The 14,269-nt window shown below is 58.2% G+C and overlaps 1 protein-coding gene across 3 annotated transcripts in view; it reads right to left on the bottom strand.

Moving 5' to 3' along the window:
* Window positions 1-12,692, bottom strand: part of MAP2K3 (mitogen-activated protein kinase kinase 3) — a 32,685-nt gene extending 19,993 nt beyond the window's left edge. For 2 of the 3 annotated variants that reach the window (XM_017510569.1, XM_017510570.1), the window contains exon 1: window positions 12,411-12,692. In XM_017510569.1, coding sequence (XP_017366058.1) covers window positions 12,411-12,459 — 49 coding nt within the window. In that variant the 5' untranslated portion in view covers window positions 12,460-12,692. Of the gene's footprint in view, window positions 1-458; window positions 571-12,410 lie in introns of those variants that run through there. The other variant, XM_017510573.2, reaches the window with a different exon arrangement.
* Window positions 12,693-14,269: the final 1,577 nt, after the last annotated feature.

Here is a 14,269-nt window from a genome sequence, read left to right as displayed (position 1 = left end):
AAAACTTAAAGCCCTGCCCCAGGCATGGTGGCTCACGACTGTAATCTCAGACCTTTGGGAGGCCGAGGCGGGTGGATCACGAGGTCAGGAGATCGAGACCAGCCTGGCCAACATGGTGAAACCCCATCTGTATGAATATACATATATGTGTGTGTATATATATGTGTGCGTATATATATATATATATATATTTATATATATATACACACACATAGAGAGAGAGAGAGAGAGAGAGAGACTTTTTTTGTTGTTTTAACTAAAGCTCTGCACAGAGCCCCCTGGGCCTTGACCTTGCCCCAGCCCCTTGCAGTCCCATCCTTTTCCTGTGGGGTCTGCAGCGCACCCGCCCTGCTCTCTCTGCTCTTGGTCCCTCTGGCCCCAGCCTGCCACCCACCTCACACCCTGGGACTTGGGGACGTCGTCTCATGTGCCCCCCTTCACCAGGCCTGTTTCCTCACCTGTCAGGGGCACTTCCACATATGGGCTGGATGGGTGGGGACCACCCTCGTCGCAGGCCTGGGAAGCGCAAGGCCTGGCCTCTGCATCCACCTGCCTGTTGGGGACACCGGGTCTGCATCAGGAGGGCCGCAGGCTCCGCAGGGAAGCCACCCAGCTGTCAGAGGGAGTGGTTGAGGCCGTCATGGAGACAGCCCAGAAACAAGCCTCAGGCTGCCGCAGACGTCAGAGCTGGGCCCAGATGGCCAGGCAGCCCAGGGCTGCCCAGGTGCAGCCGTTGTACCAACCGTCACCACAACAAACAGAGGCTCTCGGCGGCCACTGGCAACCCACGATAAGCCCGCCTGTTCCAGCTCCCAGCACGGAGTGTCCTGGGGTGTCCTCCGTGTATCCCAGCATAGCATCTCCCAGGCAGGGGTGAGGAAATTGAAACTGACCAGAATTCAGCCACTGACCTGAGGCTACCCACAGGTAAAGAGGAGCACCCCCAGACTAAGACACAACTCCCACTGGCCGTGGCAGCTCTGTCCTATCTCCTCCCACGTACACCCCGCTAGAGCCCCGACCCTTGAATGAGCCATTCCCTGAATGAGATACCTTCTTTCTCACCGCAGGGCCTTCATGCATGCCCTTCCCTCTGCCTGAGATGTTCTTCCCTGTCACTCTGTCCTAGCTGATGCATGCTCCTGCCTTTCACCCATTCAGAGAGGCTGCCTGACCGCATAGGCTCCAGTGACTGGCTCTCCCTGTGGCCTGCCAGCTTCTCTGCTGTGGAATCCCATAGGCGGCCGTTCTGCAGTTACCATCTCAGAGAGCCAGTCAGCAGCTCACCTGTGAGCACTCACTCTGGAGCCTCCGCTTGGGCTCAACTGCAACTCTGCCCCTTCCTAGCTGTGTGCCCTCAGACAAGTGGCTTCACTTCTCTGAACATATGTGAAGTAGCGACTACAGCCCACCCTCCCAGGGTTATCAGCACCTTGCCCTAACAGCGCCTGGTGCATGGCGATTAGGTGAGGCCATCTGGACGTGCACAGCTCCAGAGATAACACCACCCTCAGCCCCACACCACCCCTGTCCACCCTCTCAGTGACTCCATGAGGGAGTAGGGGAGGTCCACGTGTCTGTTGTACCAAGCACGTGGGAGAAGAGGTGACTTACAGAGGCCACACAGTGGGCGTCTGCTGGGGTGGCCATAAAGGCCAGTCTGTCTGACTGCAGGGCCCCCCATTCTGGCTGCCCCCTCCACCCTGGGCCTGGGGAGACTAGAAACAGACTGAGCTGTGCAGCCCTCTCGGGGTCACCCACAGGGGAAGGGGGATGACCCCTCCTCGAAGCCCCTGCCCCGCCTCCACTCACAAAGGCAGCCCCCACGCCACGCCATGTGCAGGAGCATCACCAGGTTTCCGGTGACAAAAGTAATCCCTGCTCCTAGTTCACTGCCCTCGCCTGACTTCTGGGTGTTCCAGGAGGTCCCTGTTCCACTGTGGAAGTTCTGGGCCCGCCATGGAAGGAGCCACAGACACTGGGAGATGTGAGCAGCAGGGGGCGCCACCCTGCCCCAGGCCACCTCTATTCCGCAGGGCTCCTCAGAGGGACAGCAACAAGGCCAACTGCTCCATGGCATGGGGGAAACTGAGGCCCTGAGAAGTGTGCATGGGCTTGTGCATGGGCAGATGTACCTCGGCAGTGAATGTGTGTGGCTGCGACCTGCCAGCCACAGGCCCCTCTCCCCAGGACAGGTGCCATCAGAGGTCCTGAGGTGCTGCAGGCACCATTGCCAAGCACTTGTGGGCAGCAGGGGGTGGCCATGTACCTCCAGGCAGGGCCCCTCGTCCTGAGGTCCTGGGGCCCCTGTCCCAGGCTCTGGAGAGGACTCAGGACACAGGGAAGTTTCTCCCATCTACCCAACCGCCTGCTCCATGCCAGGCCTAGACTGCCCCATCCAGCCTCGCATTTGGCTACTGCAGTCCCTACCTTCTCTATCCTCACCTCGCAGGCATGCAGCAGGCTGGGGTGAGGAGGAACGACCAAGGCTCTGCCCACCACATCCCTGCCCTGCCTCTGTGCAGCTGTGCAAGGCCAGCTGGCCAGAGCCTCACACCCTCCCCCCACTCTACCCCATGGGGCCTTCCTCACCTGCAGAGCACTGAGGACCCCTGGCCTACCTACCTGGCAGCGCCCCCTCCCCAGTGAGGCTCCGGGCCAGCACGGCTCGGGAGCACCCCTAACATCCAGGGGGAGGCCAGACGCTCAACCGCACCAGAGCACCCACGGCTGCCCAAGGGTCCTCCTACCCAACGCCCACAGCCCAGCAGAGACAACTTGGCCCGCTGCACCATAGAACCACCTGTGCTTTGGAGGAAAGGATCTAGGGAAGGGCCAGAGGTGCAGGCCTCACTGAGGAGGGAAGGAGGCAACATGGGAGGACCCTGGGCAGAGTGACCTGGGCACAAGGCGTGTGAAAGACGGGGGTCACGGCAGGTAGCTGTGGGCATCAGAGTGTGGCCTGGCCTCCCATGGCCAGACCTCAGTGGTCTGGGCCCTCCATGACCCATGGCCATCAAAATGCCCATTCTTCTATACCTAGAAATTCCACATTGAGCAGCTCACCCCCATGCTACAACACCTACTAACATTTAGTGAGCACCTACTATGTGCCTGGCCTCTGCAAATTACTTTCATTACATCTCATTTGATCCTCTTAGCAACCCCTTGAGGCAGGTACTAATGTGATCTCCATGCTACAGATGGGGAAACTGAGGCCCAGGATTTATAGAATCAAAAGGCTGGCACATGGAACTGGCGAGTATTCTGCAGGTCCTCAGCAGGATGCCAGGAGCAGCCTCCCAGGGACAGGAAGAGCCAAGAGCAGAGGGACGACGGCAGTGAGAAAGAATATGCTGGTCAGATCGGGCACGGTGGCTCACACCTGCAATCCTAGCACTCTGGGAAGCCAAGGCAGGTAGATCACTTGAGGTCAGGAGTTCGAGATCAGCTTGGCCAACATGGTGAAACCCCATCTCTACTAAAAATACAAAAGTAGCTGGGTGTGGTGGCGCATGCCTGTAATCCCACCTTGAGATCACCACCACTCCTGATCTCAAGTGATCCACCCACCTCGGCCTCCCAAAGTGCTGGGCAACATGACGAAATTCCATCTCTACAAAAACCAAAACAAAACAAAATTTACTGGGTGTGGTGGTGCATGCCTGTAGTCCCAGTTACCTGGGAGGCTGAGGTGGGAGGATCGTCTGAGCCTGGAAGGTCGAGGCTGCAGTGAGCCACGACTATGCCACTGGGCGACAGGATGAGACCCTTTCTCAAAATAAAAAAAATTTTTTAAAAAGGAAAGAAAATGCTGGTTTCTGCACAGAGTATTCCAAGGAGAAGCAAGAGACTGTCTTTTTGTCCCTTTGAGATTCCTGCCCTGTGTGACAAAGGCTACCCAAATGCAGACAATTTAAAGAAAAGAAGAAAAAAAGAGGCTGGTTTGAAGCCAGCCCCAGCGCTCTGCTCTGTCTGGAGGGGCAGCCATACTCACTGAGCTCAGGAGGGCCTCCGCAGCAGGCTGCTCAGACTGGACAGTGCCTCAAAGACTGTCCAGTGCAGACACTGATACCAGGGGCCCCGGGACCCACCCGAGGTGAAGCACCAGGACAGCAGCAAGCAGAGCCACGCCCCTGCCTTCCCCATAGTCAGCAGGGCAGCCACCACAGCGTCAGCCCCATGCAGCCTGGGGGCGAGCTGCACTCCCTCTCCAGGCAAGCCCCGGTTTCCTCCCTTGATGTTCCACAAATGGGTGAAGGGGCCATGACCTCTGGGAGAAGATGAGCAAGGGTCAGGAGTTGTAAAGACAAAGCCATGCTCCCAGGACAGTCCTTTGTGACCTTGAGCAGGTCACTGTCCCGCCAGGCCTCAGTTTACTCACTCCTAAGATGGGGGTGATCACAACACACCCAGGTTGCTGGGGAGCCATGAGGACTGAACGAGTCCATGCACACAAAATCCCCGGCACAAAACAGGTCAGATCGGTGGGACCCTGGCCCCCAGGCCCCCACACTGTGGTGGGGGGGGCATGCTCAGGCTTCAAGACAGCGTGACAGCGAGGGGACCCACAAGTGATGCTCAGCCCTCCCACAGCATCAGAAGAATGGGGCATTCCTTGCACTAGGCTCGTGGGCTGTGCTCCAAAGGTCCCCATGTAGGGCTGACTGCAGGTCAGCAAGGCCATCCCCGGCCACCTGCACTGTCAACAGGCCTGTGCTGCTGCAGAACAGAAAATGAAACTTCTGAACAAATGCCATCTGTGCTTAATTGTTCTATTTCTTTTTTTTTTTTTTAATTTTATTGCATTTTAGGTTTTGGGGTACATGTGAAGAACATGCAAGATTGTTGCATAGGTACACACGTGGCAGTGTGATTTGCTGCCTTCCTGCCCATCACCTACATCTGGCATCTCTCCCCATGCTATCTCTCCCCAGCTCCCCACCCCCCACCATCCCTCCCCTATTTCCCCCCAACAGACCCCAGTGTGTAGTGCTCCCCTCCCTGTGTCCATGTGTTCTCATTATTCAACACCCGCCTATGAGTGAGAACATGCGGTGTTTGATCTTCTGCTCTTCTGTCAGTTTGCTGAGAATGATGGTTTCCAGGGACATCCATGTCCCTACAAAGGACACAAACTCATCATTTTTGATGGCTGCATAATATTCCATGCTGTATATGTGCCACATTTTCCCTGTCCAGTCTATCCTCGATGGGCATTTGGGTTGGTTCCAGGTCTTTGCTATTGTAAACAGTGCTGCAATGAACATTCGTGTGCATGTGTCCTTATAGTAGAACGATTTGTAATCCTTTGGATATATACCCAGTAATGGGATTGCCGGGTCAAATGGAATTTCTATTTCTAGGTCCTTGAGGAATCGCCACACTGTCTTCCACAATGGTTGAACTAATTTACACTCCCACCAACAGTGTAAAAGTGTTCCTATTTCTCCACATCCTCTCCAGCATCTGTTGTCTCTGGATTTTTTAATGATCGCCAGTCTAACTGGCGTGAGATGGTATCTCAGTGTAGTTTTGATTTGCATTTCTCTGATGGCCAGTGATGATGAGCATTTTTTCATCCATTTCTTGGCCTCATGTATGTCTTCTTTTGTAAAGTATCCGTTCATATCCTTTGCCCACTTTTGAATGGGCTTGTTTTTTCTTGTAAATCGTTTTAGTTCTTTGTAAATTCTGGATATCAGCCCTTTGTCAGATGGGTAAACTGCAAAAATTTTTTCCCATTCTGTTGGTTGCCGATTCACTCTAATGACTGTTTCTTTTGCCGTGCAGAAGCTATGGAGTTTGATTAGGTCCCATTTGTCTTGTTCTCACTATTTCTATATTTTTTTAAAGAGACAGGGTCTCACTCTGTCACCCACGCTGGAATACAATGGCGCCATTACGGCTCATTTCAGCCTCACCCTCCCAGGCACAAACAATCCTCCCACCTCTGCCTCCTGAGTAGCTGGGACTACAGACGTGTGCCACCACACCCAGCTAATATTTTGTTTTTTGTAGAGATGAGGTCTCCCTATGTTGCCCAGGCTGGTTGTGAACTCCCGCCCTCAAATGATCCTCCTGCTTCGGCCTCCCAAAGATTGGGATTTATTGCATTGAGCTCAGGAGTTCAATACTAGCCTGGGCAACATGACGAAATCCCACCTCTACAAAAACAAAAACAAAAATTTAGCGGGTGTGGTGCTGCGTGCCTGTAGTCCCAGTTGCCTGGGAGGCTGAGGTGGGAGGATCGTCTGAGCCTGGACGGTCGAGGCTGCAGGGAGCCATGACTGTGCCACGGGGTGACAGAGCGAGACCCTGTCTCAAAAAAAAAAAAAAAATTTTTTTTTTTAAAGGAAAGAAAATGCTGGTCTCTGCACAGAGTATTCCAAGGAGAAGCAAGAGACTGCCTTTTTGTCCCTTTGAGATTCCTACTAAACAAAACCTTACAAAGCATGGGGTTGATGACAAGATATACCAAAAAAGGGGTCTGCCCCAGCCATCAGGGATGCAGTGTGCCATGCCAATGGCAGGAGGCTGCGGGGTTGACCAGAAGGCCAAGCCAGGTGAGAGCAGAATGGTGAGGGGATGGGAGCCATCTCTACCCTCAGTACCCAGAGTCTTCCTGGGCAGGTCTCCCATGTGTGCCTCAGTGGCCATTGGACACCGCCAATGCAACCTTCCTGGGCATCAGTGCCCCCAGCCCCACAAACCTCCTGATTAGGTCTGAATGCTCCACCGGCATCCACTCCCGCAGCCCTGCCCCAGCGAGGCGGCCCCCTGGCCTGTCACTGCATCACTGTACACACTGGCACATGCAAACCTTAGGACGGGTCTCGGAAGGCCTTGGGGACATCAGCGCAGTGATACAGGCGAGGACAGTCAGAGGACTCAGTACGGCCACACAGGTTGGTGGGGCACAGCAGTGGCAGCCTCAGACACACACATCTATTCAAGCAGCCCCACGCTGAGCACGCCCCGTGTCAGCGAACTGGATCCTCGCAGCCACCCAGAGTGTAGATCCCAGGACCGTCCCCATCACACAGACGAGGAAACTGAGAGGCACAGCTCACGAGCGGAGGGACGGGCCTGCACTCGGCTGGCCAGCACCAGCCTCCCTCCGACCAAATGCCAGGCGGCACCGTGGCCCACACAGTGGATGCAGAACGCGGGACACTGAGGGAGCCAAACGCCGCGAATGCACTAAAGCTCAATCTTTAAAACTAACCAGGAGAAGCAAGGAATGCCGAGCCACAGTTAGGGCGGCTGTGGCCCCAGGACTCCAGGCCGCGGTCACGCTCAATCTCTTTAGCTGGGTATTGGGTACACGGAGCTCGCTACACTGTCATTTTCTAAAAGACGTATATTCTGCATATCCTTTCAGTGTCTGTGGATACAGTTACAACTTTTTTAAAGGAGGGGGATGGAAGTCTTGCCTGCCAGGATGGCATCGGCCAGGAGGTGTCAGCAGAGCGAGGCACCATCCCAGCTGTGGGCCGAATGGCAGGAGGTGATATGGGCTAGCCTGGGCAGGGGCCCAGCTGGGAGAGGGGCAGCTGGATGTGGCCTCCCCAGAGAAAGCAGGGAGGGTAGTCCTGGAATGCAGGGCATGGAGGTGACAGGGACATGTGCCCAGGACTCGGGTCAGGGGAAGAAAGCCTGGGGCCCTCTCTGGAGCCGCTGCAGCCAGGCTTGGTATCTGGAAGCTGCAAAGGGCCCAGCAAGGGGCTGCTGCCTCCCCAGGCCCTCTCTGGCCTTCAGGCCCTTGACATGAGGCTGTTTGAGGTTTCCAGGGCCACTGCTTCAGGGAGGCACCTGCAGAAGTCACTGGGCACACAGGCCTGATGGGGGTGGGCATTGCCAGGAGGAATGGCCAAGGGCAGGCGTGGATGGCATGTGGGCATCAGTCATGGGGCACTGCCACAACACGGCATCCTCCATGCTGCTGCCCAGCAGCCCTCCTCTGGGACCCCTCCTGAGACACTGGCACCATGACCCTGTGCCCAGTTCCTCCCCTCAGCTTGGCCCACCACCCACCAACACCCCTGACTCAGGCCCTGCTTCTGCTTCCCAGGCTGGCCCAGGGGGCTGCGTCCTGATTCCCGGTCCCACCCTGCCTCCCCTCTGTCATCCTGTTAATGCCACGTGCCAAGGCCGGGGATGCACAGGCCTGCAGGAGCAGCCTCCAGCTCTCTGCTCCCCACGTGCCCTCCCCAGGAAGGCCCAGGAGGCCAGGGGCAGCCCCCAGTCCCAGCTTGGGGACCAGAAGTTGAAAAGGCCCTAAAGCCTGATAAATTCTGGGCTAGATGAAAGGACCCTACTGCCCAGAGGCCTCGCGCCGCAGTGCCTACAAGCCCACCGTCATGAAGCCTTGCTGCTGTTTATCCACCACCAACGAACTATAGCCACAAGAATAACAACAATAAAATGGTAACGGGTGCCATTCACTTGACAAATGCTATCTGCAATCTCCGCCACTACCCTGCACGGGAGGGGCGTTTACTCTCACTTTGCAGAAGAGAAGACTGAGGATTAGAAAGTGCACAGGATTTACCCAGGTGAGGAAAGAGCAGAGTCAGGATTCGAACCCAGGGCCATCCGACCAGAGCCCAGGTTCCCCTGACTTCCTGCCTGGCAGAGGCGTGCCTCAGCTGGGTTCTTTGTGGACAGAGGGCAGTCTTGCCATGACTCGCGCCTGAAACTCAGCAAGTGTGGAATGGAACTGGCTGCATCCAGACAGACAGGGTCCCCATTCCCAGTCTGCAGATGAGGAAATGGAGGCTTCTCCTCTGAGAGCTGGGCCATGCCCAGGGGACTGAAATCATTTACAGAGTGCAGCGAGTGGACCAGCTGCAACTTGTCTAATGTCACATCGCAAAAGGGACGGAGCTGGGGCATGAACTCAGGCAGTTAGGCTCTGGAGACTGAGGTCTCACAGACTTTCCAGCCTCACCACCTTCCAGGAACTCAGGCCGGGTCCCACCCCAGCCTACCCTGCACCACCTCTGCTGCTCGCCCTCCCTGAGTCCCAGCTGCACAGCTGAACCTGAGGAGTCCCCTGGGCCAAAGGCAGTAAACAGCCACGGCCACCTGCTCCTGCTCCGTGAGCAAGAGGAAGCAGAGCCCCTTGCCTAATAGAGGAAGTTCCTGGGTGGGGCACAGAGGGCCTGCCCTGGGGGTCCCAGCCCAGCCCGAGGTCCCGGAAGGGGCCACCTCCAGTGCCCCAGCTCAGGGCTAGGTGCCACCTGCAGGACACGTAACCCCCTCCCCACCCACCAGGCTGGCGGCATCGCCCCTTTAAGCTGTAGGCAGCCGGCTGGCATGCCCAGCGGGTGAGTCAGCACCCGGTGCCCGCTGACTCACGGCCGGAAGCCTCCGCGGGCCCCGGCCTTCTCACACAGGCCAACTGAGAACTTTGCTCCCTTTGGGCCCTGGGCCATGGGTTGGCTGACAGAGAGTTTCCTGTGCGTCACAAGAGGGGTGGGGGAAGTCCCCGAGGTGCCACCTCCAGTCTTTCCGACAGCCGGGGGTGGGGGAGGGTGGCCGCACCAGGCAGGGCTAGGACATGGCAGTGCTCCATGAAGCCTCAGTGTCCCCACGGGGCAGTCAGGAGTCCGCAGCCACAGTCCAAGCTGTGTGAAAATTAACCATGAAGTGCCCCCACAGGTGGCACTCTTAGGGCAGAAGGGGCAGAACCCATGCTCTGAACGACAACAGGACATGTGTGGTACCCTGCAAGGACAAAGGTGGCTTGCACACATGCCCCTGCCCACTGGCCCAAAGATGGCCATGTGGGCAAGGAGGCCAGGGAAAAACCAGCAGAGCTCTGGGCCTGAAGGCTGCACACACACGGAAAACTCCCCAGGCCCATGGCACGGAGGACGGAGGATGGGGCCGCGTACCTGCTGCAAGGCAGGAAGCTCAAAGGTAAAGCTCCAGTAAGGTCAAGCGCCAGCCACTCCCTGCCATGCTCAAATTCCTTCGAGAAGGTGGAGAAGGCTCCGTGCTGGGAGGCCCAGTGCCCAGGATGGGGCGGGCATGGCGCGAGGACCTCCACCTATTGGGGCAGGCCGGCCATCCTCCCTCCAAGCTCAGTTCTGCATCTGTCAAATGGGTCGGATTGCAGTGAATATGCCTCAGGCCCAGCGTAAAGTGCCGTGTGCCGGAGAGGCAGCACCTCCGCTCCGTCTGTCCTGGAGGTCTGGCATGACCGTGAGGACAGGCCCACTGCACAGGTTGTGAGCAAGGCCAGGGGTGAGGGCATCCCACCAGCTCAGCTCAGGCATCTAGCATGGGAGCGGCACACAGGGGGTCACTGGGAAGACCTCTGTGGAGACACACAGTCCTGGGGGAATCCTACTCCACCTGTCACCGATGTGTGGCCTCAGGCAAGGCACTTAATGCTTCTGGGCCTCAGTTTCCTTATCTGTAAATGGGGCTGTGAGGAATGAATGAGGAAATGCATGGCACGTGGAAAAAAAGAAGGAGCTCCCAGGGATTTTGGTGAGGGGCATTGTGGCTCTGCCACCACATACTTCCCCAGACACCGAAGAGGCTATAGGGTCCCTGGGACTGAGGGAGGTCCCTGACCCTCCATTCAGCCCACCCAACCTCATCTGGGACCTGGGTTCACATCTAGAAGTCCATCCTGGCCTTCCCACAGCATTCCCATCACCTCTATGACCCCTCTCCCTGCACAACTGTGCAACTGGAACGTCTATTTTGCTGAGGCATTCCCTGCCTGGAGAGCTAAAAAAGCCTCCAAAACAAACAGGGCTTCCTACCCCTCCCCGAGCTCTCCGGAGTGGAGAAGTGTCTGATTTCCCGGTTCCCAAGCTCCACGATGTCTGTGCAGTGAAGTCCCTCCTCAGACGCCTCCCCCGGCGAGTGCCTCCTGAGTTACTCACAGTGGTTGGGCAATTGTCAGGGATCCGGCCTCCCACTTATGTAAGGCATAATTATTCTGCCCACCCGGCTCAGCAGCCAGCAGCAGGGGCCAGGAAGAGCCCATGCCCTCCCCAGACCCCCATAGGGCTTCTACTGGCTTGCGCCCTCCAGGGCAGCAGAGTGGTTGACCCCTGATGAGGGGGCGCGGGCTGCTACCTGCCTCCTGCTCACTCTGCAGCGGAGCCCCAGCAGCGGGGGCCTTTCCAGCAAGAAGAATGAAAGCAACAGCGAGACGTGGGCAGCCGGTGTCCCCTGGTGAGCACCGGCTCCTCGCCAGGCACTCTTCCAGTGAATGAGTGAACGCCTCAGAGCTGATTAGCATTCCCCACCGCACGCCCCACTCCCGTGTCCACAGAAGCAGGTGTGATTACTTCCAATTTACAGAAAAGGAAACTGAGACCCAGAGACACCAGGGAGCTTGCAGGGGTTAGGCAGCCCATTCATTACGGCTATGTCCGGTTTGGAAATCTCTCACAGCCCAGCCTGCTGAAACTCCGACGCACCAAAAACATCCTCTCCTCTTCCTGAAAAAAAAAAATTCCCCTTCTGCCCTCCAAGTCTCGTCCTTCCCCCCTCCGCATGACAAATCCTGCTGCCGCCACCTCACAAAAATTTCCAGGAAGGCCAGCTACTTGGAGAAGAGCAAATCCCTTGCACAGCCAGCACCCTGGCCTGGCGGCTGGCCCAGATCCCAGGCAGCCAGGACAGGAACCAGATGGGGTGAGTCCCCCAAGTGCAGGGAGAAGCTTGCAACTCAAGACAGAGAGGAGCCGGTAGAGAGGGGGCTGCACCTTAGGGAGGGGTGAGAGGACAAGGGAGGTTCCTGGGGACACAGGACTGCAGGACGGGGTGGAGGTCAGCCAGGGAAGGGGCAACATAGGGCCTAAAGGAGAGGGAGAGTTGGGGGAGAGGAGATCAGGCGGTTCCGAGCTGGGGTGTAGCCAGAGCACCCGCATAGGGGCTACAGTGAGGTCGGCAACAATAAGAGCACTCTGGGGCCCAAATGGAGACGCAAGAGAAATCCCAGCCTAGATACAGCCCTGGGTCCCGAAACTGGACGTGGGACTGGGTGCTGACCAAGGACCCAGGTAGGGGCCGGTGTGAATCTCACCCGGGTCCCGCTGAGGGAGAAGACTGGGAGAGTTCCTGTCTAGTCTGCAGCCATAAGGCGCAAATGAGGTCAGAGTGGGGCTCCTACTTGGATGGGTGGGAACAAAGTCCTCGCCTAGGTCCAGCCTGGGTGATCTCGAGCCTGGGTGCAGTCCCAAGGCCTCACCTGGGGGTTCAGGTGAGGTCCCAGGCTGGGGCCGGTCCCGGGACCCCAAACAGGAAGGGGTTCCGGGACAGGGCGCCGCTGCCAGGTCGAGGACAGGATAGGGTGGGACCACAGAACGGTCGGAGTTTGCAGGCCGGCCCCACACTGGGCCCGGGGTCAGGCCGAGGTTCCGGCGGGGAGCGCCTACCTTTGGACTGGGGCATGCTGGCGGGCTGGCTCGAGGCGGGAGACTCCATGCTGCAAACGGGTCCGGGACGGCGGCGGGGACTAATCTAGAGGACAGCGGGCTCCACCGGGGCCGAGCACGCTCATGGCTGCGGGCAGACGGCCCAGGTCAGACGGAGGAGCAGAGGCACGCGGCAGCTACTGCAGCAGGACGCGTCCGCAACTGGCGGCGCCGGAGTCAGACTGGGCAGCGCCCGGGGGACCCCTGCCGAACGGCGCTAACTTAGGCCCCACCCCTGCGTGCCGATTGGCCCTCCCGTTTCCAAGGCCTGTCCCCCGCCTATCAGACGCCGGCTGTTCCTGCCTATCAAACATACGCCCCACCCCCCGTGGGCCCAGGATCCTGGCCCCTCTAGCTCTCTGTCAAGTCCGCCAGCCGCCCGAAAAACCGAGGCCCGGCCAGACTCCGCCCTCCTCGTCTAAAGCCTCGCCCCTCGCGCTGCCCGTCAACACGCAGGCCCCGCCCACTCCTGGGACCCACTGAGCCCGCTACTCCCTGCAGGCGCCAGGCCCCGCTCAGCACCCCCAGGCCCCACCCAGCACCCCCAGATCCGCAGCCCCGGCGGGTGCGCTGCGAGGGTGCGTTCTCCTGGGTGCGTGGTCTGGAAAAACCCTGCGATCCCCAAAGGCGGCCAGGCTGGGCCTGGCGAGGCGGGCGGGGGTTAAAAGCACGCTGCTGTGTTGAGACCGAGTTTCAGATCCGAGTCGGCAACTTTGCAGCAGGACTGGCCTCGGGCAGGTTGTGACACTTGAGCCTCAGTCTACGCCTCTGTGAGCGGGAGGCGGTGACAGCCACCTCCCGGTGCTTCTCGCTAACACGCATGGAGGGCCCCGCGCCAACAAACGTCCACTTGCGGCCGGGCATCAGGCGCCCGGCCAGGGCGCGGAGTCGGTGGTGAGCTCAGCGATGCCCGGTGACGAGGCAGCACGAGGAGCTTTCGTGGCTGTTTACTGCTACCCCTGTTCTACACAGGGGGAAACTGTGTCTCAGAAGGAGTGAGGTGGCATGCGGTGCATTTTATCCCGCGAGCCCCAGGCCCCATCCCGGCTCTCTCCTGGGCCTTGGTTCTCTCCTCTCCTGCTAGGACCTCAGTCTGCTCATCTGCATAATGGGTGGACGGGCCAGTCCTCCCTCTGCTCCCACACGGAACCTCGGGGAATTTCAGAAACCGCTGACCAATCTGGAGCTGTGATCAGGTGACTCTGGATGTAAAGCCATGGCTAGTGAGGGCAGAATGTGCCAGGCAAAGGTCAATGGGTCAGCCCCTGGCCTCCAGGCAGACATGAGTGTGTACCCTGTCAGGGACCTCACGTGAGGGAAGCAGATTCCACCACCTGCCAGAAACGCTTGAGGCCAGGGCTGACCTCTGCTTGCCCAGGTGTGAAGTGGGGGTGATGCAGGCCCTGTGCACACAGCGGCGGGGAGGGCCAGGTGAGATAAGAGTGAAGCCTTGGAGTCATCACCTTTCTCTTCCTGTGTCTCCTGTTTACCCTTCCCAGGCAGTGGGGTGGAAATCATGAGCCTGGGGCTCAGACAGGTATGGACTCCAACACCAGCTCCCCCACTTACTAGTTGGGTGACCTTGGAGAAGTCACTGAGAAGCTCTGTCCCTCAGTTTACCTATCCCATGGGGACAATAAGGTCTCTGAAAGCATTTCATGAGTTCAGGAGTGGAAACGCCTGGCCTAGGGCCTGGCACTCACTAGGTGCCCAGGACATGTGAGTTCCTAAACACTGTGGACTGCCTCCATCCTAGCCATATCATACCTGGTGACCTGTGCTTACCCATCCGTAGAATGGGCATCCAGCAGCCGTTTCCT

This window comes from Cebus imitator, unplaced genomic scaffold (genome assembly GCF_001604975.1).
Source record: "Cebus imitator isolate Cc_AM_T3 unplaced genomic scaffold, Cebus_imitator-1.0 Scaffold441, whole genome shotgun sequence".
Lineage (NCBI taxonomy): Eukaryota > Metazoa > Chordata > Mammalia > Primates > Cebidae > Cebus > Cebus imitator.
This window is presented reverse-complemented; position numbering and strand designations above follow the sequence as displayed.